General features: G+C 39.0%; 1 protein-coding gene and 2 pseudogenes across 2 annotated transcripts; all 3 read left to right on the forward strand.

Annotated features, from left to right (window-relative positions):
• Nucleotides 1-1,349: 1,349 nt before the first annotated feature.
• On the forward strand, nucleotides 1,350-2,887 carry LOC148871770 (UPF0481 protein At3g47200-like; annotated as a pseudogene).
• Nucleotides 2,888-4,332: 1,445 nt separating this feature from the next.
• Nucleotides 4,333-10,368, forward strand: LOC148871771 (hypothetical protein At1g04090 pseudogene; annotated as a pseudogene).
• Nucleotides 10,369-13,750: 3,382 nt separating this feature from the next.
• LOC148871772 (uncharacterized) lies at nucleotides 13,751-17,105 on the forward strand. Of its 2 annotated transcripts, none has more exons than XM_088967723.1 (2): nucleotides 13,751-14,000; nucleotides 15,025-17,105. In XM_088967723.1, exon 2 carries the CDS (start codon nucleotides 15,228-15,230, stop codon nucleotides 16,941-16,943), a length of 1,716 nt encoding a protein of 571 aa, XP_088823849.1. In that variant the 5' UTR covers nucleotides 13,751-14,000; nucleotides 15,025-15,227; the 3' UTR covers nucleotides 16,944-17,105. The 2 variants fall into 2 exon arrangements, with proteins under 2 accessions (XP_088823849.1, XP_088823850.1); XM_088967724.1 differs by having other exon boundaries at nucleotides 13,927-14,128.
• The last annotated feature ends 10,002 nt before the right edge of the window (nucleotides 17,106-27,107 follow it).

Below are 27,107 nucleotides of genomic sequence, written 5' to 3' on the forward strand. Positions count from 1 at the left end.
GTAATACAATGCTAAGTATAGTTTCATCACTTGTAGCTGTTGGCCAGAGAAAAAGAAGGATTTGCAGTTTCTTTTCTATAGACGGTCTCATAAAGCAAAAAAAGGGAAATAAAATCCTCAACATTACTATAACATAAGCACTGTACAATATAGCCCTTTATATATTGTACTTCACAATTCCTTCAGCTATGATTAAATACACTGTGATTCATTTAAGGCACAGTCCTATTGGTAGAAGATACATTGTACCAATATCAAAAGCCAAAACTAATGAGAGAGAATTGAGGTAGGAAGGTGTAGAAAATTTTGCATCAGTTAATGAGTTTTTTTAGATGCAAAACTGAACCTATCCGATTCAGATTTACACCACAAACAAATCCATTGCTGTATGGTTGTATCTTATAGGAAGCAAAACATAAGAATGTAAACCTTTGTATCCCAGATAACCAATATATATAGTACTACACTCATTGAGTCAACTCGACATCTGAGTGGACTCAACTCGCTTTGTTAAAAAGCAATCGAGTTTTGGATTTTTGGTGAACGTGGAAGGAAAACCATGTCTTGAGTAAAATTCTAGTTTTGATGAGTTTTAAAATAAAGTTTTACAAGCAATCATTGGATTGAAAACTGGGAATCCTTGTTCTCTATGACAAAATATGGAAGGAAAACCATCTTTTGAATTAAATTGAAGACATCACATCAATTGATTTTCTTTCTTCAAACACTTATGCATTGATACATTGGGATTTTAGTAGATCCACATTGACCAGATCCCATCGAGGGTTTGGATCAGGAGAGCCTTAATCGAGTTTTGGGTTGGGTTCAGGTTGAGGTGAATCTATATTAAACCCAACCTGTTTGACATTGTAGCATTTAAGTATTTATATATAAATGGTTTAAGTATAGATGTAATGGGTTCGGTACTCCCCCTTTGGGTGGGATTGGGTTTGAGTTGAAGCAATTATATTTCAGGTTGGGTTCAGATTCAGCCAATCCCATATAGTTGACATCCCTAACTACAAATGGAATCCATTAGTCCAAATTCAATTCACAGGTGATCTGAATTTGGTCAGTTTATAACTGGAAAAAAAATAAGGATTCAACCCATTTAATTCGTTACAATAATCGAGTAATATCACATAATTGAATGATATTCACATAAAATCAATATGATCTGTAGGGGTAGGTTTGAATGCTGTATGATCACTAGTCATAAGGGGTAGAGTCCAAAAAATTCGATTTGAATCTGAATAATTGAATGTTGGTAGACCCAATTCGATTCGCTTAACCCTGCTGGCATGGCTCGCAAGCATAGTTCCCAGATCTAATGCATTGTTTAGACTAATTAATGTAGGGAAAACCAATAAAGTTTCTTCCATAGAGCAGCAGCTGAGAAGAGGAGTACTGTGATCGATCTCAGAAGATCTGTTCAACCTGACATCTATTTCTACATCTTAATGGCCAAGAATATAAACCATAATGACTGGCTATTATCCATACAGAACCCGGAGTTAGAAAATGGTAAATCTAAGACAAAGTTTCCAAAGGTTCCGGAAAAATTGAAACGGGTGGAAGGTAACAGCATATTCTACGATCCCCAGGTGGTCTCCATCGGCCCTTATCACCATGGAAATCCTAGGTTGGAGGAAATGGAGAGGCTGAAGAGAAAAATAGCAAAGATGTTAGTTTCAGAGAGAAAAAGAATGTTGGAAGGTCAGACGCAGACATCAACACAGGTTTCAACAGGTGATATAGATAATTTCTACCAGAATGTCAAAATGAAAGCAACGGGTGTAAAGAAGAGCTACGACGAGAGTCTTTTGCCGGAGAAGTTTAAGGATGACGAAGAATTCAATTATGCCATGTTCTTGGATGGCTGTTTCGTGGTCTATTTCATTCATTGTGTGGTTCATAATAAGCTCAAGAACTGGGAGGTGAAAAACGAAGATTTGCTTTCCATAGGGACTGACTTGTTTCTATTGGAGAACCAACTTCCTTCTTTTTTCCTCGATGAACTGATGAAGGAAGCATTCCGCAAAGATGCACAAGATGCAATTTTTGACAAGTTCATTGACAAACTCATCTGTTTCGACTCTAATAGCTGTCAAAAGCACCAGATCTTCAATAATGAGAAGCAACATATTGCTGAGCATCTCCTTGATCTTTTTCGGAAAAAAACTTGTTGGCGATGAAGGTGACAAATATCAATCAGGATTTGATTTTAAATACTTGCTCGGATATTTCTGGGACTGCTTTCCGGCTGCCCATAAAACAGATGAGGAGCATATTCTTTGGTATCCAATCCGTTCAGCAGACGAGCTTAAAGAGGTAGGAATAAATTTCAAGAAGAGCAAATCGTTTAATTTGAACAGTATCCGTTTCCAGCGGGGCCTTATCTTTGGAGATTTGACACTTCCTCCGATTGTCATTGATCACTCAACCAGGCCTTTGTTTCTGAATTTGTTAGCCTATGAAAGAACTTCTCTGCAGGGTGATTCAAAGGTAGCTTCTTTTATCTGTTTCTTGGACTCACTCATTGATCAGGCTAGTGATGTGAGAGTACTGAGATCAGACGGTGTACTCCTCAATTCTCTCAGTAAGGATGAAGAAGCGGCTGAACTGATCAACCATTTAGCCATGGAGGTGGTGGATTCTAACGACTTTTCACACGTTACCAAGGATCTTAAAATGTATATTCAACACTATTGGAGGGTTCGGTTTGCTGAAATTTACCGCAAACATTTCAGTACCCCTTGGACCATGATTGGCTTCTTTGGTGCAATATTTATTACCATTCTCACCATCATCCAGACCTACTTCGCAATCTTCCCCAGGAATTAGACAACTGCTGCAAGAAATTAATAAAGCTGCTAATGGATCGACTCCATCTCCCAAGCTTCGTCTTTTCTCTTGGGTTTGAATAATATAATTAATGTAGCCCCTTCTCCATAGCCATGGCTTTCCCTCTTTCATTTGGTTTCTCTACTGCCTACTTTCACTATTGTTTTTAATGAATCATCATTTAATATGCTTGGTTTGAACCTTTAAACTCCATTGCTACTTTGTATAAGTATAGCCAAATATATAATGGACTCAAAACTTTGCATTGAGAATATGTGATTTTCTACTTTTGTTTGATACTAGCTAGTAATGTACACGTACGTTTGCACATGAAAATTTTGAATTATAATAACAATTATTATTATTATTATTATTATTATTATTTTGTTAAAGTTTGTATTCCATTTTCAAAACTAATAAAAATATTTATTTATTTTTATTTAATATGATGAATATATATATAACATTAGAAATGTTCTCAAATGCTTTCAACAAAATTCTATACTTTTTTCATTTTTTGTGTCCCATCTTTCTTAAATAATTATTATTCAATTATGACATCACGAGTTGACTCAAAATGCTGGATCATTGACCCATCATCTAGATAGAAAAGTAGCTTTTCTTTTTATATATTTATTAATTCTATACTATATAAATATTATTTTGTTTATCATACTTAATTTTTGTTTGATATAATTACAATATAATATTGGAGATGTGTCCAATATTTTATGTTCTTTGTTTGATATAATTTTCATCGTTGATAAGATTAATTGTTATGTATCATGTATGTATAATATTAGAAATATAACCAATATTTTATCTTTTATAAATTTATAACATCAAATAAGTGCCCATTTTTTCTATTTTTTCTTTATTTTTTTATTCTTTGTATTTTCTATTTTTTAAATTTTTATTATTTGGTTATTCATTTCATTTTTAGGTTGAGTTTAGGGTTGACATTCTGTTTTCATCATTAATAAAAATACTTCTTACATATAATACTTATTTTTCTTTTTTTATAATGAATATATAATATTGGAGAAATGGTCATTTCATTTTTTTGTATTTTCATATTTTTTGTATTTTTAATTTTTATTATTTCATTATGGCATTTTTGGTTAACCCTTTTGACCCAAATGGTTGAATTGCCTATCCACTACTAGAGGAAAGAAAATGATTTTGTTTTTAAATTACTTTTTGTATATTTAATTAGTAGAATTTAATGAAGAGAAAATATACCTTAGATATGTGATCCAATGAGAGAGAAGTGGTTTTACTATGTATTGTGCACCTTAGTTAGATGGTAGTGCTTCCAATGGAGATGGTTCGGTTAAGGGAGTATGTAACAATTCAGATGGATCAGGGTGTCGAGTAGAAGGAGGCACTATAAGAGGTGGTTCAACAAGAGATTGTAGTAGCAAGGGTGAGTATGATGTTGGGGATGAAGTGTGTGGAAATGGAAAAAATTTCTTCTTTAAAGACGACATGCTGAGAGATGTAAAGCTTGCTGGTGGGACTACGAAAGCACTTGAACCCTTTGAAGTTATCATAGTAACCAAGGAAGATATAGGGAGTGCTTCGGAACTCCAATTTATGAGAGTTGTAAGGTCAGGTGTAGGGAAAACACTCACATCTGAAAATTTTCAATAAGAGGAAATCTAGATTCCGTTGGAAGAGGCATTCCCATGGAAACAGAAAGTTAAGAACCTTAGTTGGCATGTGATTAATTAAATGAACTACAATGTGAAATGCCTCATACTAGTATGATTTGGGAATGGATGCATGAGCTAATAAAGCTAATCCAGTTTCAACAATATATTTGTGCTTGCATTCAGCAAATCTATTTTTTTTTAGAGGTGTGATGTATCATGCCATGCTCTTCAAAGAATGGTTTTAGGCGTTTGTATTCAGACCCTCCATTAGTTTGGAAAATTTTAAGTTTGCAGTTGAATAAACACTCAACTTGATTGAGAAATATAATAAATAGTAAAGGTACATCACTCATATGAACAATTGGAAATATCCATGTGAACTAACTGAACGAATCAACAAAAGTGACATAATATTGTTAACCAGAATGAGAAACTACTAAGGATGATCCCCATAAATCTGAATAAACAATGTTTTTAGCACTCCATTTTTGTTAGGTCCACCGCCTGAAACCCAATTGACTTTGAACTCCCAATTAGATCCTTCTAGTCTCTCTGAAACGTCCAAATACCTAAAAAGCCCAACTTTGAATCCAAGAACCCTCAAATCCACCGTAAGCCTACCTAATACCAATCCGATGACCTCGAACAACCCTCATTTACACCTCAACCTTAGATCAGACACCACCTCAACCCAAATCCCCTTGATCTCAACATATCTTAGCCAATTAGACCATACGTTCGAGCCCTAGGCATACTAAAACACCTACGCACAAAATTTCAACCCAAGATTCTCCCGTTTACCCTTCCAACAAACGAAGATTTCATTCTAGACCTTATCGTTGACCCAACTTCCCATGATCTGGTCCCTCCTAGAACGATCAGACATTACCACCAAGTCCCGGATACTTTATAATACCCACATGTAAAACTTCAGCTCAAAATACCTTTGTTTACCCCTCCATCGCACCTAGACTCCAATTTAAGGCCCCAAATAAATCAAATCATGTCCTTTTCCAGATATGCCAGATCCGAGCCCACTTGATCCAATCCGACACCACCAATCAACTTAGCATGTCCAAAAACCCTATCCTACCAAATTTCAGCCCAAAATACCCATGTTTGCCCATTCATAAAAAATATTTCGTTTTGGCCGATCTCACTGACTCATACACACAAAACCCTCTCTACAGTCAAACCCATATCAACCCTCCACATTTGACCTAAACCCCTCCTTATTGGACCAGAACCCTGGTTTGACCACCCTAGACTGACGTTGACCCAAGTTCATGAAATTACCAAAAACTACCTTCGATTTCCTAGAAATTATGAACTTGCCATCGCCCCCTTTATAAAATCAAGCAATCGCCCTGATGATGGAGTTCAAATTAGCCACCCACAATGTCCTACAGCACATCCCCGCCATGTATTGGGAACATCTCCCTGATGATGACATCATCATTTTTGGTATTATCATTGGGAGATGTTCCCAATACATGGCGGGGATGTGTTGTGGGACATTGTGGGGGGGGGGGGCAATCTTGTGGGGGGCTTATTTGGTCTCTGATGACTAGACCTGTTCAGGGGTCAGGTAGCCCAATGGACCAACCTAGCCCCCAGATGGGCTCAAACACAAATTTGAGCCCACGGGCTTGACCTCCGGCCTAAAAGCTCGGCTCAAAATTATTTCAGGCCGGGCTTGGGATTTTTCAAAATAGCCCGGCCCAACCTTTAAGTTAAACCAAAAACCCTAACCCTAAATATCCTAACCCCTCTCTTCTCACTCATCTCTTTCTCTTAGTCGCCGAACCTAAGTTCTCTCTTCTCAGTTTTCACAGTCACAACCTCACACTCTCAGGCAGGTAGAATCAACGAACACTCACCGGTGCAACCAGTGAACTCCGATGGACCGGCGGTGAGTCCTTACTCTCTCTCTCTCTTTCTCCCTCTCTCTCTCTCTTTCTCTCTCCCTCTCTCTTTCTCCCTCTCTCTCCCTCTTTCTCTCTTTCTTTCTCTCTCTCTCTCTCTCTCTCTCTCTCGTTCCTCTTCTCACTTCTCCTTCTCTCTTAGAATCTCAGATGTGAACTCAAGCACCGGCGAGGTGGCAAACACAGGCACCGGTGGCGGCGGTGAGTCCTCTCTCTCTTTTTCTCTCTTTCTCTCTCTCTCAGACGCGAACTCACTATTCCTTTTCACTATCAAAATCTCAACTCAGCTTTATCAGCACGAACTCAGCACCGACAAACACAGTCACGCGAACTCAGCATCGACAACCATCTTTTTGTTAGGTCGGGCTTCGGGCTTTTTATTAGGGCAGGGCTCGGGCCCAAGTTGTAGGCCCGTTGGTCGGGCCGGGCTCGGGCTTAGGTCTAACAAAATCCTGTTTATGAAGAGTAAAAGCTCGGCTTGGCCTGGCCCATGAACAGGTCTATTGATGACGAGGGGCCGAAATCAATTCGGGGGGACACTATTCACCACTATTCATCTTCTCTTCCATTAGACACATAGCGGTGATGACGACAACCTTCTCCACCTCCAATCCCCTTACCTCTCATCGTTTTCTCCCATCTTTCTCTCCCTCTTCCTTTCTCTTCCTTTTTACTAGTGTCACTTGTCCAAATTGATAGCAGGCCACTCATGGTTTTTGTTCATCGTCTTCCCCAACGTGAACAAGGAACCCAGTGGTGGTGCCAAGTCCGTTCTTCATATTTTCGGTGATTTCTCATCATTTTGGGATTTCCTCTCACCCTACATTATTCATACTATTGTCTTGCAACATCTTTGGATTTCCCCAGCTACTCGCCAACTCCCTTACTCTTCGAACACTTCTTTGAACACTTCTACTGTTCATCCTCTTCTCCTCTTGAACCAGCGGAGCGGCGGCTACTACCTCTCGCTAGCGGTGGATTAGTGGCATCATTTTTTATCCACTGCGATTAGTTATAGTAATTTCCTTCACACATGATCAGTGGAAACCGGACTTCCCTTTATTCCCCATTGTTCTTACCATCAAGCTTCGAGTTATTAGAAAACAATTGGTTCATGGCGGCGTTTATGGAGATCTCTCAATGGTGTTGATCGAATCAGAGTTAGAATCAGACCAGAGTCGACCATGGTAGCAATCATCTGAGACTTTTCTATTCATTTTCAATTGAACTTCACGGTGGAAATCCCTTTCTTCAGCGATCGCTCAAGTTCAATCTCAGTTCTCCTGTTGCATTGTGTAAATTCAGACCAACACTCAGACCAAGTATGTCCTACCCTCATCGTATGTTTCTCATTTTTTTTCTTTTTTCTTCTCCCACTTACTATAGAATAATTGGGATCTAAATGATTATTGAAGATGGCAGTGAGGCTTCAATTGAGTTGGTCTCTCTAAGTGGCCTTTGAATCCAAGCTTCAACCGAGTAAGAGGACTGAGAAATTTTGAACCCTGATCTATTGTTTGCCATGTTTTGCATGTTTAAAACTAGATTTAACATGAGATTTACCCTATTTTCTATTGGATTTTGATCTCATAACAGATTAAATCCAAAAGGTTTGATTGGTCAATTACATGAGAAATTGCACCTTCACACTTGATTGGAAAATTAGTTTTTTCTCTTACAAAAAAAACCCAGTTTTGAACTTGTCCCACATTGGAAAATTATAAGTTTTGTTTTCAGTATTTCAATAGGAGCTGATTTACACTCCTTAGAATTAGTAGAGAAGAGTATGGGGATTCGATACCGCGCAATACATGTGCGTGCGTGTGTGCGGCGCAATGAGGCACTTTAGAGATGCATTTTGCTCGCACTTTGCGCGCACCCGCGTGGCTCGCAATGGGCAGCCTTGGTTTTGGTGCATTGCTGACCGTTGATCACCATTGATGAGATCAACGGTCACGATTCGATCAGGTGTGATCAAGAGGCACAATTCAAAGTTAACAGTCACTAACTATTAACTAATTTTTAAACAGTCACAATGTTTGAAATTGTGACTGTTCAAGGTGCCTTCTCTAAACCAACACCTACCTTTTCCTCATACCTCTTCACAAATTATTTAAGGAGCATGAATCAAACTCCAAAACACACAATGTCAAAATTCACTCTCTCTCTCTCTCAATCTTGTCTGCTACAGTCTCACAGAAGGTATCTTTGGAGACTCTTCAACTTTGCTGGTTGCAGATTCTCGCCCAAGGCTCTGTTGTATCCTGGGAATGAATTTGCCTGTAACCCAACAGCAAACTCAGTGAAACTGAGTGGGGGCAAATAACGTTCTAAAGACAGTGTCTTCAGACGCGCCTCAGAGCTTCTCCTCCAAAGTTACAGTGACCCCGTTTTCCCCAACATTTTCTTTGATGGCTAATCTACTTAGTTTAGACATTCATATCTTTCAATTCTGGGAGAATGGTTACTGGGTTCATTCCCATGAGATCAAGATGATAAGCTCTTAACTTATCTATGGATTGGTGATTGTAAGCTCATCCGAGGATGCGCTAAGCATTGCATGCTTGAATAATGGTGATCCAACTCTACATGCAATGCCAAATCTAGACCAGGTCCATGCACTCATCAAGAACTACATACCCACTGTTTTCTTCCATCCTAATGAGATTTATTACCCCTCCTCTGTGCCATGGTTTTTTAAAAATGGTGCTTTGTTTTACCGAAAAGGTGAATCAACTAGAGAGGTGATTGATTCTAGAGGTTCAAATTTGCCAAGTGGTGGGTCTAATGATGGAAAGTTTTGGATTGACTTGCCAAATGATGACTAGAATAACACCAAATATGGCAACATAGAAAGTGCAGAACTGTATGTTCATGTGAAGCCATCTCTAGGAGGAACCTCCATTGATATTGTAATGTGGATTTTATGCCCATTCAATGGGCCAGCCACAATATAAAAGGTATTCGAAAATCCAATTTCAAATTCGATATTCGATATAATCGAATCGAATTCGGATAATTCGAATATCTAATTGCTCGAATTCGGATATATTATTATACCAAATAGTTAATAGGATTTGAATTCATATATGACCTGATTCAATTCGATAAATATTCAAATTTGATCAATTATTTAATTCTTATATATAATATATAAAATATTTTATATCATTTATATATAATAATTAATTTATATATTTATATACTTTATATCAATAAAATATTTATTTTCTATATTTATTAATTATCTAAAATAATTAATTAATCGAATTCGAATCGAATCGAATATTCAAATACTTAATCGAATTCAAATTCAAATATTAATTTTCAATATCTATTGGATGTCAAATCAAATTTGGATTTTGGATTATCTAATCGGATTCAAATTCAAATATTGTCTGATTTGATTCAAATTCAATCCGTTTACACCCCTAATTGGGGTAGTTTATTTTGCACTTAATAGGATAGGGCAACATGTGGGTGATTGGGAACATTTCACACTCCATGTGAGTAACTTCACCAGTGAGCTCTGGAGTATGTACTTCTCACAGCACAGTGGGGGAGAATGGGTGGATGCTTGTAACTTGGAGTTCATTAAGGGAAACAAGGCATTTGTTTACTCATCAAAGAGTGGTCATGCAAGCTTTGCACATCTTGGAAACTATATTCAAGGATCTACAAAGTTGGGGATAGGAGTTAGGAATGATGATGCTCAAAGCAACCTTTTTGTGGATTCAAGCATCAAGTATCAAATTGTTGCAACAGAATATCTTGGAGGTGGAATTGTTACCGAGCCTTTTTGGTTGCAGTTTATGAGAGAGTGGGGTCCAACCATTGTGTACAATTCAAGATCTGAACTAGAAAAGATTATCAGTCTTCCTCCCTTTTCTATCAGGTTTTGATCAATGGAAAGCATTTTTTATAAGTTCCCAGTTGAGCTTTAATGGTAGTTGTATACATTTTCAATCAAATATATTTCAACCAAGACACAAAGCCCAAATAAAAGGTGGGTGTATAGAAAATATTAAAAGAATATATCTTAAACCCAACAAAATCCACTCCAGCCCGAGCATAACCCATGTTGTATCAGATCAAACTCAAGTCAGGCTTGAGTTGGTAAACTTGGACTTGATCTCGGGTTGGGCCAAACCTGAACCTTATCTAAAGACAACCTGCCCACATTGCACTCCTACCCACGACAATTTTACCCACATAACATAACATTGCAGCTACACATGGGGAACATCTCATCTTCTTACATGTCATTATTCATGGAAGATGTTCCCAATGCAAGGAATTAGTGTTTGTGGGTAGCATGGGTCGAGTTCTTGTGGATAGGACAATTCTACCCACATAACTAAGGTACCTTTGTTGAATTTGAAAAATGATATGGAAAGGTACCTTAGTTGAATTTGAAAAATGATATGGTCAAATCCGATCTCATTAATTACATATATTTATGATTCACTTGAATTAAGACCAATTAGATTGATATCATGAAATTTGGTCTTAAGGCTCAATTTGGAAAGAGTATAAATGCAAATATGTACAGTGTAAATACATACAAAATATAAGGTTTTGCACTCTACATATTTGCATTTGTACTCCTTCCAAGCTCAGCCAAGTTGTCGATCATTTTTAACTCAACCTTCATCCCAAAGAAATAAAAATTCGATCCCTCTTCCGGGTGGATAAATTATGTATATATAGAGGAAGAAAATTGACCAAATTGTATAGAACATAAAAGTTATGTTTTTTTTTTTGAAATTCATTCACTTGCCAAATTAACATTTATTTGAAAAAGAACACCAATAAATATACTTACCTAAATAACACATTTCCAAGTGATACTGCATAAATGCATTTACCCAAATAATTAACTTATCGCCAAGCTTACAGAGCCTTCAAATAAGAAGAGGAATTAGATGATTTTCCTTGAAATAATAGGTGGAAGCCACCAACTTGATCCCAAACCATCCCAACTACAATTATCACAAGATGCTTTTAGTTTCAATCCTCATGCTAGCCTTAGATTAGAAAATTAAAATACGACCTAGAAAATAATACATAGAAAATAATAAAAAATACAAGGTTTTGTACTCTACAAATTTGCATTTGTACTCCTTCCAAACTGAGCATTAGGAGTGCAAATACAAATATATATGGTACAAATACATATAAAATAATACAAAATACAAGAATTTAAACTCATATTTGTATTTGTAATCCATCCAAATTGAGTTTTAGATTTCAATAATTTAAACAAAGATATTATGACCGGTAGGAAGGGGGTGTAAACTATTAAACTAACATGGTTAGACTTTTCAATGGTAGCTAGAGAAACTCAACAACCATGTCAATGTGGCGTAAGATCAAGATTTGTGCATACTACACAGACTGCTGAGGGAAGTTAACTTACCACAACAAAGGAGGTTGTAGGTTCGTCGGTTCTTCTCATTCCCAATGTCAAGTTATTATGTGTTCATCACATTCACAAGGTATTCAGAAGGACTCTTGCATCTTGTATCCAACCGTTAATTTCATTTTTTTAGGGAAAATTCCCGATAGGTACCCTATATTTTAGGTCGAGTGCCAATTTAGTATCCAAACTTTTTAACGCGGTAATCCAGTACCCAAACTTTCAAAATGCAATAATCTAGTACCTATCGTTAATTAACTAAATGGTATATAAAAAGACATAAATGCCCTTCAAGTGTCATCTAATTTTCTTTATCAACCATCCATTGATTGATCTTCAATTCATCTATCTAAAGTTTGTTACGAACTAGATAAAGTAAATAATAAGAGAAAAAATAGAACAAGTTTATTTTTCTTTTACTTGGGTCTTGACATGACTCACATGAGTAGATTGAGAGGCAAGTTTTAGGATTCAAACTCGGTAATGAAGGTTCAAATGGAAGAAAGAGAGCTGAAAATCTAAGATATATCGAGAACCATGATGAAGATTTGAGACTTCAGAAACTCTACCCGAATAGGGACCTTAGCTTTAAAAAACAAGTGAAGAGAAAATGCACAACCTCCGTCTCCATGCCATCTTAGCTTTGAATGTAGGTAATAGGCTACTAGAAATCAAAGCTAAGTTCTTGATTTCACTCTTGGAGGAGAATGTTCGAACCAGCATGGGCGCCAGTGACCTCGTTGCACTCTCTGTCTCCGTCAACATCATCATCGGTGGAAGATTTACAATGCTGGATCAGTGTAGTTGAAACATGAGAGAGAATTAACCAAGACCTGGGCATTCACCGGTTTGAACATACTCCAAAACCAAAATATGTTAAAAATCAACCAAAACCATTGATTCAATCAGTCTAACAAAAAAAAAAAATAACCGATGAACCAATCCCATCTTGAATTTTAAACGCAATTGCAAACTTCCAAGAACATTGCACATAACTAACGTTTAAAACATCAGCAATTAGCTAGCAATCGATCAAAACTAGATAAAACAACAATTGTTGGTGGAAATAAGGAACCATTTGATCTTTGGTGTTGCGTGGAACTGGAGATAATGGGGGAGTTCCGAATGCAGTTTAGATACCGGCGTTCATTTCTTCTTCAATGATGATTATCTTCTTCGTCTAGGTGGTGTTAGAAGATGCGTCGATAGTGATCATTTTCTTCTCTTTTGATGGGGTTCAAATAGTAATGGTATGGACTTGTTGGGATTGCGGGACATGGGTGAAGATGAGGGCTTGATGGGAGTTGTTTAGAGGAAGATTAATGGCGGGAGAGTGGGTATTTTAAGAATTCAAAAACCAAGTAGGTTCTGCTTCATCAGCTTATTAAGTTGGTTTCGTCTCATGTCCTCTCGTTCATTCACTTTTTGTTTTGTTCACTCATATGTTGAAGTGGGGTCATTTATGAAGTATGATAATAGTGGTTATGGAGCGAAGATCGGAATAGGCTCCGATGACCTAGTTGAAGCTGCTGGGGCCCACTGAACTGAGGAGGCATTTTGCTGTATCAAGCATTTCACTATAGCATTACCACTAGAAGCACTAAGGAAAACACTTAGATGGATTGGCCTTGGCAAAGAGAAGGGTTGGCAACCAAGGTAGGCACGTCCGGAGGAGATTAAGAAATCAGTTGCGTCAGGAGACTAAAATAGAAGGATTTTGGAGGATTGTCAATTATTTTATGCAAAAAGGGTTTTATTGAAGAAAAAAATAATAAATAATATGTTTTATTTTCAAGGATAATTTTAATATTTTTAAATCGCATATAAGATCATATAATATATATAACCGATGGCCCATTATCGGTAGAGTGCCTTTACTTTCCTCGAGAATATTACAATGCCAGAGTGCCTTTACTTTCCTCGAGAATATTTTCTACCTTTTGCAATTAATAGCAAAAAGGATTTACTTGAATTTAAGGTCCCCGGCTGGTTGCAAATATTTTCTACGCTTCTCGTAGGTGCCAACCGCTAACTGGCTCAGTTAGTAAAGTAAGGTCCCCGGCTGGTTGTAGCGGAGACTGGCCTCCGTTGTCTACTCCCATGAACCCAAAAAGTAAAAGGAAAACTGGGAAAGAAATTAACGCTTCTCTGACTCAGGTGATTATTATCTTATCATGGCAGACGCGGTAAAGCTTTTTGTCCATGATAGGGAGTTCATATTTTTTCAGCCTCTCATCGGCCGGTGTATCTATCCATCAAAGTCCAAGCTAGATGTATTTGTAACTGTACGCGTTTTTTTTTTTTAAGTTATAGTTTTTTTTCTTGAGTTTCCTTGGTGGTTCGACCATAAACTTCAGTTTTTTTTCCAGCCGTGTTTTGATAGATTTCAGTTTTGTGGCCATTTTGAACTAAATTGCTTGATTTGGATGCTTTCTGTTGAACAGCATACCAGATGAGATGAATACGATTCCAGGGTTTCGAAATTTGGTTATAGGGTTTTACCAGTAACTATATGGAACTAGATTTCTCCTACCCTTTTCACTATATTCGGTTGAAATGGGTATAATATTGGTATCCTTGAATTTCACGTATTCTCAAGTTCTGTTGTTTATGGACTAAATTCATCAGTCTAGCTATCACAAAAAGATCCACCAGTCTAACGTGTTTTTTAATCAGAATATGAACCGGAAAGAAGTTTGAGGCTTTGAACGGCTTCTTTTCTTTTCGTATTCTACCTTCTAAATTGCACTTTCTGGATTTCTTTTGGTACCTTATTCAATACTAGATTATTTTCTTCGTTTTTGGGTTATGCTTAAAATTTAAACAAAGATTTGAACGAGTTACACTTTTATTTTGTTTATATCTTACCCTTTTCTGGCTTGAGTTTGTAGAAAAACCTGCTACTCTTGAATTCCCACCATGTTTTGACCTGATTTGGTTAAAATTTCCATTGGAGAAGTGAAGGATGTATTTACACGCATTGTCATCTTATTACTAGCACATTTTGATATTCCTTGTACGTATAATGTAACGGAATCACACTTTTGGTCTTGAATCACTAGAGGCTGAACTTTCCTTTCCCTGTATCCTGGGCTTATTAGGAGTTGCACTCCATTTCCTTTAGCTCTCATGATAGAAATACCAATTGAGCCTGCTATTTGGGGTTTTGGGATGTGTGCAGGAACCCTGGCAATGATTATGGGAGTAGAGGTTCAGCTTTTTGTCACAACCCAAGGAGAAAGTGATGAATTGTAGCACAAGATTTTGATTTCATAGTTGTTCCAGGGTGTTTTGTTAAAGGACAGAAAACAACAGAGGTTTATACAATTCGAAATTGAGGTTCTTTGTATCAAGGGAACCTGGAAATTCCCAATTATCTCAATAATGATTTCAGCTAGTTACGGGAAGGGAATAGAGGAAGTTCAGGAAGAACTAGGCTCAAGTCCAATTCCAAATGGTTCTAAAGGAATGGCCAGAGTCCCATTTCACATGTCATCATCTCAAAGAGGACTGCTAGACCAAGAAAACCCTCAAAAAGGGTCTCCAAATGTTTCAACAGCTCTTTCTAGTAGAGTAGGGATCCTGAAATTTGGTTCAACTGGTCTTTTGGCTTCTCCATCAGCTAAATTCCTGCAAATTTCCAAGGAAAGAGATGAAGTTTCACGTTCAGTTCCTTCTTCTGCTAGCCAAGGTTCCCAAAATCATTTTAATTTGGTCTTTGTTCAGAAAATTGATTGGGTATCTCTGAGGAAAATCTGCAAAGAGTGGATCAGAAATCCAATGAACTTGGCCCTTCTTGTTTGGATCACCTGTGTTGCTGTCTCTGGTGCTATCCTCTTCCTCGTCATGACTGGAATGTTGAACAATGTCCTACCAAGGAAATCCCAGAGAGATGCCTGGTTTGAAGTCAATAATCAAATCCTCAATGCCCTCTTTACACTTATGTGCCTTTACCAACATCCTAAGCGGTTCCACCACCTTGTGCTTTTATTCAGATGGCAACCAGGGGATATCTCTAGACTCAGAGAAATTTACTGCAAAAATGGAACTTATAAACCCCACGAATGGGCCCATATGATGGTTGTTGTTGTTCTACTCCATGTGAATTGTTTTGCTCAGTATGCCCTTTGCAGCCTTAACTTAGGGTATAGGAGATCTGAGCGACCTGCTATAGGAGTTGGTCTTTGCCTTTCTATTGCAATTGCAGCACCTGCAACTGCTGGACTCTACTCAATTCTTAGTCCCCTTGGAAAGGAATACGAATCTGAAATGGATGAGGAAGCACATGTTCGGATTATCACTAGCCCCCTAAGAAACAAGTCATTAGAGAAGAGATTCTCATTTGCATCAAGAAGTGAGGAAAGGGTTGTTGAGAATAACCCTCAGTGGAGAGGTGGGTTGTTTGATTTTTGGGATGACATCTCTCTGGCATATCTCTCATTTTTCTGTAGCTTTTGTGTCTTTGGGTGGAACATGGAGAGACTTGGGTTTGGAAATATGTATGTTCACATTGTGACTTTTCTTTTATTTTGTATGGCTCCTTTCTGGATTTTCAACCTGGCTGCAATCAATATTGACAATGAGGTTGTTAGGGAGGCATTGGGGGTGACAGGGATCGTGCTTTGTGTATTTGGTTTGCTGTATGGGGGCTTCTGGAGGATCCAGATGAGGAAGAAGTTCAAATTACCTGATAATGGCTTCTGTTGTGGTAAGCCAGCAGTGACTGATTGTGCACAGTGGCTTTTCTGTTGTTCATGCTCTCTTGCTCAGGAAGTTAGGACAGTAGATTTTTATGATATTGTGGAAGATAAATTATGTAAAAGGCAAACTGAAGAGGGTTACCGGACAACACCTTGTGAAGTTGGCTCTTTTCAGTCCACTTCTGGCCCAAGTTCTCTGCTTCAGAACAACTCTAGTCCATCAAAGCTTAGGATGGAAAGCTCATCAAGTCCGAGTGGAATTTCAAAAGAATATTATAATCCTGACATGCAGCTATTCATGGTCGAGGAAGAGTCTTCTACAAAAGGAACAGACAACACAATGGCACCTCCTGTATCTTCATTGATACAAAGAGATGATAATCAGCAATGTCCTGTTTGAATTGCGATATATTCTGTAGTATACATGATGTTGTGCAGAGTTATACTTAAGATAAAAGATAAGTGTTTTGAATTAATCTCTCTTATTTCCTTAGTTAGACATTCTTCAATTTTTTGCTACAATACACTTGTGGTAATTGCAAGTATTTCCACCTCTTGACCCTTACCTGTTTGGTTTTTGACATGCTTCCTTATTTCAAGGATATATTGTTCCTTGAGTAATTATCTGTAGGAACATACCTGTTACAAATGGTTAAGATAATTTCTTTTGGGCATCAAAACTTGGCAATTGCATTGTTATATGTAGATCAACCATGGTTTCATTTGAGTACTTAAAGAAAAATTAACTGAAATGCTCTGAAGTTTCCTGTGTGTTTTCGATAGTTTTTTTGAAGAAGGTAAGGTAATGTATTTGAAAGCTGAAATGTTATAGCTGAAGCAATAGAAGAGAGGAGAAGACCAAGAGAGGCTGAGAATGTCGAACTAAATGACCCAGTTGACAGTACTATTATTTATATTAGAGTACAGTACAATGTTACAGGAAATGACTGGAATGCCCCTGATTAGTGATGGGACACCCAGACAATTTAAAACACTAAACAAACTTAGGCCCATTAACACAGGCCCAGTACATAACAACTTAAACTCAAATACAGGCTAATAAGAATTCTTATCAGCCGAACCACCAATACATGAAAACCTTCAACCTAACACTCCCTCTCAAGCTAAGCATGGATGTCAATCATGTTTAGCTTGCCAAGAAGGTCCATGAACTTTGCTGCAGCCAACCCTTTAGTCAATACATCTGCAATTTGCATCTCAGATGGAGTATAAGGAATGCAGAGTTCTCCTGAGACTATTATCTCTCTAACAAAATGTCAATCAATCTCAATATGTTTTGTCCTGTCATGTTGCACAGGGTTATTTGCAATGTTGATGGCAGTCTTGTTATCACAATACAATCTGAGAGGACCCTTAGCTTTAATGCCAAGCTCATTAAGAAGGGTCCTGAGCCATAGGAGTTTAGTAACCCCGTGAGCCATAGCTCGATATTTTGCTTCCGCACTTGATTTAGCAACTACATTATGCTTTTTACTGCGCCACGTGACCAGGTTCCCTCCCACAAATGTACAATATCCTGAAGTTGATTTTCTGTCTCCAACAGAACCAGCCCAATCTGCATTAGTATAAGCTTCAATTTCAATTCTATTGTTTTTCCTGAATAGAATTCCCTTTCTTGGGCAAGTCTTCAAGTACCTGAGAATCCTTTCAACTGCTTTCATATGAGGGATCTTTAGAGAGTGCATGAATTGACTGACAACAAGCACAACATAAGCAATATCTGGCCGAGTGAGAGATAAGTATATCAGCTTCCCTACCAATTTTTGGTATCTCTCTCTATCACAATAGTCCTCCCCTACTGATTCCTTTTGGCCATGATTCTATTTTATTGGAGCATCTGCTGGCCTACACCCTATCATGCCTGTTCCTCTAGGAGGTCAAGAACATATTTCCGTTGACATATGTAGATTCCTTCTCTTGACCTAGCAATTTCAATCCCAAGAAAATATCTCAAATGGCCAAAGTCTTTGATCTCAAATTCTGAAGCTAAAAACCCCTTCAATCTTTTTGTCTACTCCAAGTCATTCCCAGTAATCACCATATCATCCACATAAACAATGAGTGCCGTAAGTTTGCTATCCTGTCTCCTTATGAACAAGGTATGGTCTGCACCGCTCTGAGTGTACCCCACTTTCTTCATGGCCCCACAAAGCCTTGCAAACCATGCACAAGGAGACTGTTTCAAACCGTATAATGCTTTCCTCAGTTTACCCACATTTCTACCAAAGTCATAGCCTGGTGGAAGTTCCATAAATACCTCTTCATGAAGGTCACCATTTAGGAAGGCATTCTTCACATCCAGCTGATGAAGTTCCCATGAAAAATTTGCTGCTAGTGACAATAGAACCCGAATTGTGTTGAGCTTTGCTACTGGGGAAAATGTTTCTTTGTAGTCAATTCCTTCTTTTCGAGTAAACCCCTTTGCCACAAGTTTGGCCTTGTACCTTTCAATGGACCCATCCTCCATTTGCTTTATAGTAAACACCCACTTGCACCCAACAATGCTCTTCTCCTCTGGCAGATCCACTAATTCTCAAGTTCTTGCTTTCATTAGGGCTTTCACCTCTTCATTCATAGCTTCTTTCCACCTTGGATCAGACACGACCTCTAAGTACCTAGAAGGAACACGTACAGAGGAAAGAGCAGACACAAAGGAGTGATAGGTAGGAGATAAATGTGAGTAAGAAACAAAATCAGCAATGGGGTGCAGGGTGGTACAAGAATGAATAGGCTTACGGAGAGCAATAGGAAGATCCAAATCAGAAGTATGTGAGTTGGAATTACCTTGGACTGCAGAGACAGATTGACCCGAGTCCAACTGGTTGCTGTCATGAGGTTGAGGGCCCTTTTTCCTTCTGTTGTATGTGAGTATCTCTTTTTGTTTCCTACTGGAGCAGCCTTTAGGGACATCTGCAGCATCAGGAGAGGTAACCGGCACAATGGGAGCCTCACTAGGTTGACCCGGGATGCCACAACTAGGAGTAGAAGAAGAGGACGGAAGGCCCGAGGCAGATAGGGGAACAAAAAAGGAGGGAGAATGAGAATTCTCTTCCACCCCACCAGTCTCCCCTTGAAGAGGATTCTGAGAAGATTGAAAATAGGGTTGAGACTCAAAAAAGACCACATCTCTGGTGACATACTTTCTCTTAGAGACAGGATCATAACACTTGTACCCTTTTTGTGTAGGAGAGTACCCAAAAAATATTCCCTTCGTAGCCTTAGGAACCAACTTGGTCTTCTTTGGATCCTTCACATGTATGAAACATATACAACCAAAGACCCGTGGAGGAAGAGGAAAGTCTAGAAGAGTGGGACACAAAACAGAGAAGGGGGTTTTCATACCCAACACCTTAGATGGCATCTGATTTATCAGATATGATGCAGTAAGTACAACTTGAGACCAGTATTGCTTTGGAACTTTGTGCTGGAATAGTAAGGCTCGAGCTGTCTCCAATAGATGTCTATTCTTGCGCTCAACAACCCCATTCTACTGAGGGGTATTAGCACAGGATGATTGATGTAACAAGCCAGCATCTTCCATGAATAAGTTCAAGGATTTTTCAAAATATTCAGCAGCATGATCTGACCGGAATTACTTAATCTTCTTATCAAACTGTGTTTCAATCATCTTGCAAAATGCCATAGTTACCCGTGGTACTTCATCCCGTCCTTTTAACAGGTAGATCCATGTGCAACGAGAATAGTGGTCAATAAAACTGATAAAGTAACGGAAACCATCAATGGAAACAATGGGTGAAAGGCCCCAAACATCAGAATGAACCAAATCAAAAGGAGCTCGAATTTCATTACTGGAAATTGGATAAACAGTTCTACATTGTTTTGACATTTGACATACTTCACAGATTAAACTCTGACTTGAAACGCCCTTAAACAATTCGGGAAACAACATTTCTAATGAAGAGAAAGACAAATGACCTAGCCTAGCATGCCACAGATGCAACCTAGCTATTGACTCCACACTCTCCGGACTACTAGCAGCAGATGCTTGTAAGGCTGAACCGATGTCTGCATCAAAATAGTAGAGGCCTCCATACTCATGACCGCTCCCATTAGGTTGAAGGTTATACTATAGTTCAAATTTTTGGTAAGTTTTGAAATAGACAAAAGATTTGAGGTAAGATCGGGAACATGTAGAACTGATTTAAGAGAGAGGTCCTTGCTTAGGTCAACCACCTCCTTTCCAGAGATGGTGGAGAAAGACCCATCAACAACTCTCATCTTATCCTGACCAGACAACAAATAATATGAAGAGAATAAGGAGGACATATGTGTCATGTGGTCAGTTGCACCGGAATCAATAACCCAAAAAGTTGAGTCAATAGAGCTAGTTGCACTAAAGGTAGAGACTGTACCTGATCTGGCAAGAGAGGTGGAAGCAAAAGAATTATTCCTTAGACGGGCTAATGCCCGGCTAAGGACCTCTACCTCACTAGCAGTGAAGCCCAAAGCACCAATTCCAGAGGAATCAACAACCTGCCCCATAGGAGAAGAAGACACTGTTGGTATATTCTGTGAGTTGTCACCGTTGTTGCTGGTGACAAGATTCCCACGTGCCGCATGACCCTTCTGTTGCTTCTTGTCCTTTCTCAATGCAGCTGGCTTCAGGTGAGGATACAGGACCCAACACTTTTCTTTTACATGTCTCTCACCACCACAATGAGTGCACTTAAGGTGCTTCTTGTCTGGATGTCTATTTCCCTTAGTAGAGACCAGGGCTGAATGTTCTCCAAATTGTTCAGTTGGTTGAGTCTGAGAGTCAACTTGCATCTCCTTTCTCCTGACTTCTTCATTCCTCACAAGATAATAAACATGGTGTAACTCGGGAAATTCACCTCTCCCTAGAATTTGTGACCTTATACCCTCATACACTGGGTCTTGGCCAGCCAAGAACTTAAAGGCTCTGCTTTCTTCAATTTGCTTATCATGTCTCTCCTTGTCCCTGGAATTTTTCCAATCCAATATCAAGTGATGGTTAAGTTCTTCCTAAAGACCTTCCAGAGTTGCAAAGTATGTTGCAACTGTCATATCCCCTTGCCTTAAGGCAGCAATGTCTTGATTCAATCTGTTGATTCTAGCATTGTTTTTCTTCTGTCCATGGGTCTTAGACACCTTTTCCCAAATTTTGGCTGCTGTAGGAAAGTGATGAACAGTTTTGGCAACCTGAGGAGTCATAGAGGCAAGCAACCAGGACATCACTGTGGCATTCTCCTTGCGCCACACAGCATACTCTGCACTGCCAACCTTAGGTTCCTTCTTGTTCCCATCTAAGTAGCCTGTGAGATCACGGGAAGTAATAAAAAGCATTGCAGAAACGGACCACTCCTTGAAGTTGTATTCATCCAACAACACACTTGTAATCTGCAAGCTGTGCAGATTAGGGTTTTCTAGATTTGAAAACCTTGCAGCCGGTCTGTTATCTCTAGAAGAAGCCTCTCCGGATATTGAAGACATCTTGACTGCAGCCTTAGTGTAGATGGCACTGTTTAAGACTAGCCGAAGAGATCACAGTGCTGAAATTGAGGGCTAGAATTGAAGAAGGTTCTGACAGCTCGCAACACTGTTTCAGACTTGCCGAGATTGTCACAGCTCTGAAGCAGTTCAGTTACAGCAGCAAATGAGGTGTTCTGGGCTGGTAATCGACCTGAAACTGAGGGCTCTCCACCACTGTGCTATGCAGACTTCACTTGAGCTTCGAGTACTGCAACTGTAAAGAGAGTTCTCCCCCTTACGGCCAATACTGGGACTGCTGGAATCAGTCCTCAACTAGGTCTGTCCTATACAGACCTCTCTTAGTAGCCAAATAGCTACTAACTACTAGAAACAGTCTAGTAGGACATCAGCTTCTGGGTCTTACTTCCCTTGCGCCCTACAACCAAGGGAAACCCTAGGTTCGAACCTTGTATTGTTCTCCTACAACCCTAGGATTTCACGGCAGCAACCCAAATAAAAAAGAAAAGAAAGACAGCAAGAGAGAGGGGAGATGGCGTCGGCTGTAGCCAAAGCAGTAGAAGAGAGGAGAAGACCAAGAGATGCTGAGAATGTCGAACTGAATGACCCAGTCGATAGTACTATTATTTATATTAGAGTACAGTACAATGTTACAGGAAATGACTGGAATGCCCCTGATTAGTGATGAGACACCCAGACAATTTAAAACACTAAACAAACTTAGGCCTATTAACACAGGCCCGGTACATAACAACTTAAACTCAAATACAGGCTAATAAGAACTCTTATCAGCCGAACCACCAATACATGAAAACCTTCAACCTAACAGTATTATTCTCCAAAAAGTATGAAAATATACAATCAGCCCAGATCCCTGTACAATGCATGACTCTTTTTTTTTAAGAAGCCCAAGTATTCTGGTCATTCTTCCTGTTGTCTCCCATTAGCTCATTGACTCAGGTTTTGACTCAGCTCAGCAATGCCAGGAGTGTAGTTGACTAATAATCATAGGGTCAACTCAGAGTTATATTACAATTTTAGAGTTTTACAGAATTTGATTACATTGGATTATATTTGGCTTCCATTACAAACTTTAAAACTCCTATAACCGCAGAATTATGATCCAAACAGAAAAACCTATAATCTACTGATCAGTAAAACAATCATAGGCATATATAATGATTAAATTTTTATTAGTTGGTTTAAACTTTAAAGAGTCACCCCATGCCTGGACCAAGAAAATAGAAGATCTTGGAAGAGGGATCGATCTGGTTCATTCTCAGTCAGATATTTTTTCAAGAAGCATAGTTGTCAAGGCGACGCCTAGGCGACAAGGCACCCTTTGAGGCTCGCTTCGCCTAATCACCAAGCAGTTTTGTACTAATAAGTAAGGAAGAACTTAAAACTTTGTCTAATCAACACATTTTCTATACTTTAACATGAACTCTATACTTTTCTTATGAAAAATATGAATAATTATTAAGGAAATATGGCTATGGTACCTAGGAAACTACCCTAGGATCTATGTTTTCTATGTAAAAAAATCCATCGCCTAGGCGACTAGGCGACAAGGCGGCCCCCTAACACCCAACCTCGCCTTGGCGCCTTGAAAACTATGTCAAGAAGCCAAACTCCCAACCATGCAATTATTTCCCCTGTCAAAAATCTGGTGAGCAACTGTAGCTTCAAAAGTGGCTCTCCTAGCATGAACAGTGATGTTAGGGATGTGATAGAATTAAGACTTGGAACCATGCAAATGGAGGAAAGTAGGGAAACAAAAAGTGCAATTCCTTAGTCAAATTGAGAAACTCCATATGTACATTTATAGCCCAACTTGAGGGGGAGTGTTGTGTGCATTACTCTTAATCTACTGGCCTTATGTTCTTTTTTTCTTGGGGGGGGGTGCCCTATTACCTATAATAAGAGGGGCTGCTGCCTGCTTGCTTTTGACTCTCCAAAACATGCAAATGGAGGAAAGTAGGGAAACAATAAGTGCAATTCCTTAGTCAAATTGAGAAACTCCATATGTATATATATAGCCTAACTTGAGGGGGAGTGTTGTAGTGTATGTTACTCTTAATGTACTGGCTTTATGTTCTTTTTTTCTTGGGGGGGGCTAGTTCTGTCTTTTCCCCTCTTGTTATGGTTTCCCTGTTACATATAATAAGAGGGGCTGCTGCTCGCTTGCTTTTGACTCTCTAAAACATTCTTTTCACTTGTCTCTTTTCTCTTCTGCTTACAAGAGCTACCAAACATACCTTATACAAGAGGTTGCGAGGGAGAGAATACATGTAGGCAAGTTAAAAAAATTAATTAAAAAGTACAACCCCAATATACTCCTCTCAAAGACAAAGCTGAAAAAAGAAAAAGGAAAGAAATTGGTTGATATATTAGGCTATGGAAGGAGACATATTGTCATGGCATCAAGTAATAAGGGAGGTCTTCTATGTGCATGGAAGGAAGAAATAAAAGTATAAGTGAATGATACAAATGAAAATCATGTCTAACTAGAAATTTTATCCCACCCACCGAATCATCCTTGGTTGCTACCTTTTATCCATGGCCTACCAAGTAAAGGAGAATGGAAAAAAGTTTTGGGAGTTGATGACAAACATGGTAAACACATCTAACCTCTCCTAGTTAATTATAGGAGATTTCAATGATCTTGGGAAGAATTAGAGTATAGAGGGAAAATGGACAATAGGCAACATGTATCAGTACACTTCCAAAACTTCTGAGACTGCAAAGGCCTAGTTGATCTAGTGTTTGTTGGCCTAGTGTTTGTTGGCCCTTGTTACACATGGACAAGCAAAGAATTGGGATTGAGTATGGTGAAGGAGAAATTAGACAAGGTCTAGGCTAATATTTAATGGTGTATGTTGGTTCGGATGTCTTAATTTGTATGTTTATCTTGGTTGGGTCTTAAGTCATTAGTTATTGGGCCTTGGTTACTGGGCCTAATCTTATTTAGTGTTTATTTTGACTAGGTGTCCCATCACTAATCAGGGGCATTCTTGTCTATTTATGTAACATTATGTAATATTCTTATATATAATAGATTAGGGCTGGTTGAGGACAATTCTGCCGCCCATTTCATATCTTCTTCTTCTTCTTCCTCTTCTTCTCTCATTCGACAGTCCTATTTCAGCAAACATGGTATCAGAGCACTAATCTTTCGACTGGTTACAGCAGCCGCCTCTTCTTCTACTTGCAGGTAACTCTCTCATCTTTCTTTTTGGTTGCTGCAAAGAAACCCTAGGGTTGGTCGTAGAACACAGCTAGACCTACATCTAGGGTTTCCCTTGGTTGTAGGGCCCAAGGGGAGTTAGATCCAGAGGCTGATGCCCTAATAGACGCAGTACAGCAGACTGTAGCCATTCGGCTAAGATAGATCTGTGTAGAACAGATCTAGGTGGAAGGACTAATCTCAGCAGTCCTAGAACTGTTCGTGGGTGAGGTTATAACCTGTGATAGCAGTGCTTAGCACACAGTAGAAGCCAACACAGCAAGTTGCAGGCTGCAGCAACAGTGATTAGAACACAGCAGAAGGTAGCACAACAAAGTATAATCTGTGACAGCAGTAATTAGGGCACAGTGTGTAGTGTAGTACTCGGTGTTTCAGCTCTGTATCGGGTTCTTAGGACTGAGTTTACAGTGCAGTAAGTTCCGTAAGTGTTAAACAGTTCACTATATATTGCGTTTACAGTATTGACATTTACAAGTAAGTGAAGATGTCTTCCATATCCGGGGAAGTGTCTTCTAGAGATGTTAGGGCTTGTGGGAGGTCTCCTAATCTGGAGAATCCAAATCTGCACAGCCTACAGATCACAAGTGTGTTGTTGGATGAGTACAACTTCAAAGAATGGTCTGTCTCAGCCATGTTTTTCATCACATCCCGAGAACTCACTGGTTACTTGGACGGGCAGAAGAAGGAACCAGAAGTGGGGAGTGCTGAATATGCAGTTTGGTGCAAGGAGAATGCTACAGTTATGTCCTGGCTACTTGCCTCAATGACTCCAAGAGTAGCTAGGACTGTTCAACATTTCTCCACGGCTGCCAAGATATGGGAAAAAGTTTCTAAAACCTATGGGCAGAAAAAGAATAATGCCAGAATTTACAGATTGAATCAAGACATTGCTGCCTTGAGGCAAGGAGATATGAGTGTTGCAACATATTTTGCTACACTAGAAGGACTATGGGAAGAGTTAGATCACCACCTTATTATTGATTGGGAGAGTGCCGGAGACAAGGAAAAGCATGACAAACAAGTTGAAGAGGGTAGGGCATTTAAGTTTATGGCTGGCTTAGATCCTATATATGAGAGCATAAGGTTTCAAATTCTAGGAAGGGATGAAATGCCAGACTTACATCATGTTTACTACCTTGTGAGGAATGAAGAGGTGAGAAGAAAAGAGATGCAAGTTGATACTCAAACAAAACTAGCTGAACAGTCTGTGGAACATTCGACTCTAATCTCTACAAATCAAAGGGGAAACAGGCACTCTGACAAGAGACATCTGAAGTGCACCCACTGTGGAGGGGAAAGGCATGTGAAAGAGACCTGTTGGGTTCTCCATCCGCATCTGAAGCCAGCTGCATTGAGGAAAGATAAGAAGCATCTGAAGGGTCAATCTGCAAGTGTGAATCTGGCTACGGGTCAAAGTGATGATGGTTCAAAACACTCATCTACAGTTACTTCCTCTTCCATGGGACAGACTACTAATTCCCCTCGAAATGGGTCCTTGGGTTTTACTGCCGATGAGGTAGAGGTACTTAGCCGGGCCCTAGCCCGTCTAAGGACCAATTCTCTTCCATCCTCCTCCCTTGCCAGATCAGGTATTGTCTCTGCCTTTAGTGCAACTAGTACAATTGATCCTGCCTTTTGGATTATTGATTCTGGTGCAATTGACCACATAACACACATGTCCTCTCTATTTTCTTCCTATCATTTAATGTCTGGCCAAGATAAAATGAGGGCTACTGATGGTTCTCTGTCTACCATCTCTGGGAAAGGAGTGGTTGACCTAAGCAAAGACCTCTCACTCAAATCTGTCTTGCATGTTCCCAATCTTTC

This window comes from Nelumbo lutea, chromosome 2, assembly GCF_056320005.1.
Source record: "Nelumbo lutea isolate HS-2025 chromosome 2, American lotus-T2T, whole genome shotgun sequence".
Taxonomy (NCBI): domain Eukaryota; kingdom Viridiplantae; phylum Streptophyta; class Magnoliopsida; order Proteales; family Nelumbonaceae; genus Nelumbo; species Nelumbo lutea.

Coding starts and splice junctions, on each gene's coding strand:
- LOC148871772 (XM_088967723.1), top strand. CDS start 15,228: ATGATTTCAGCTAGTTACGGGAAGGGAATAGAGGAAGTTCAGGAAGAA.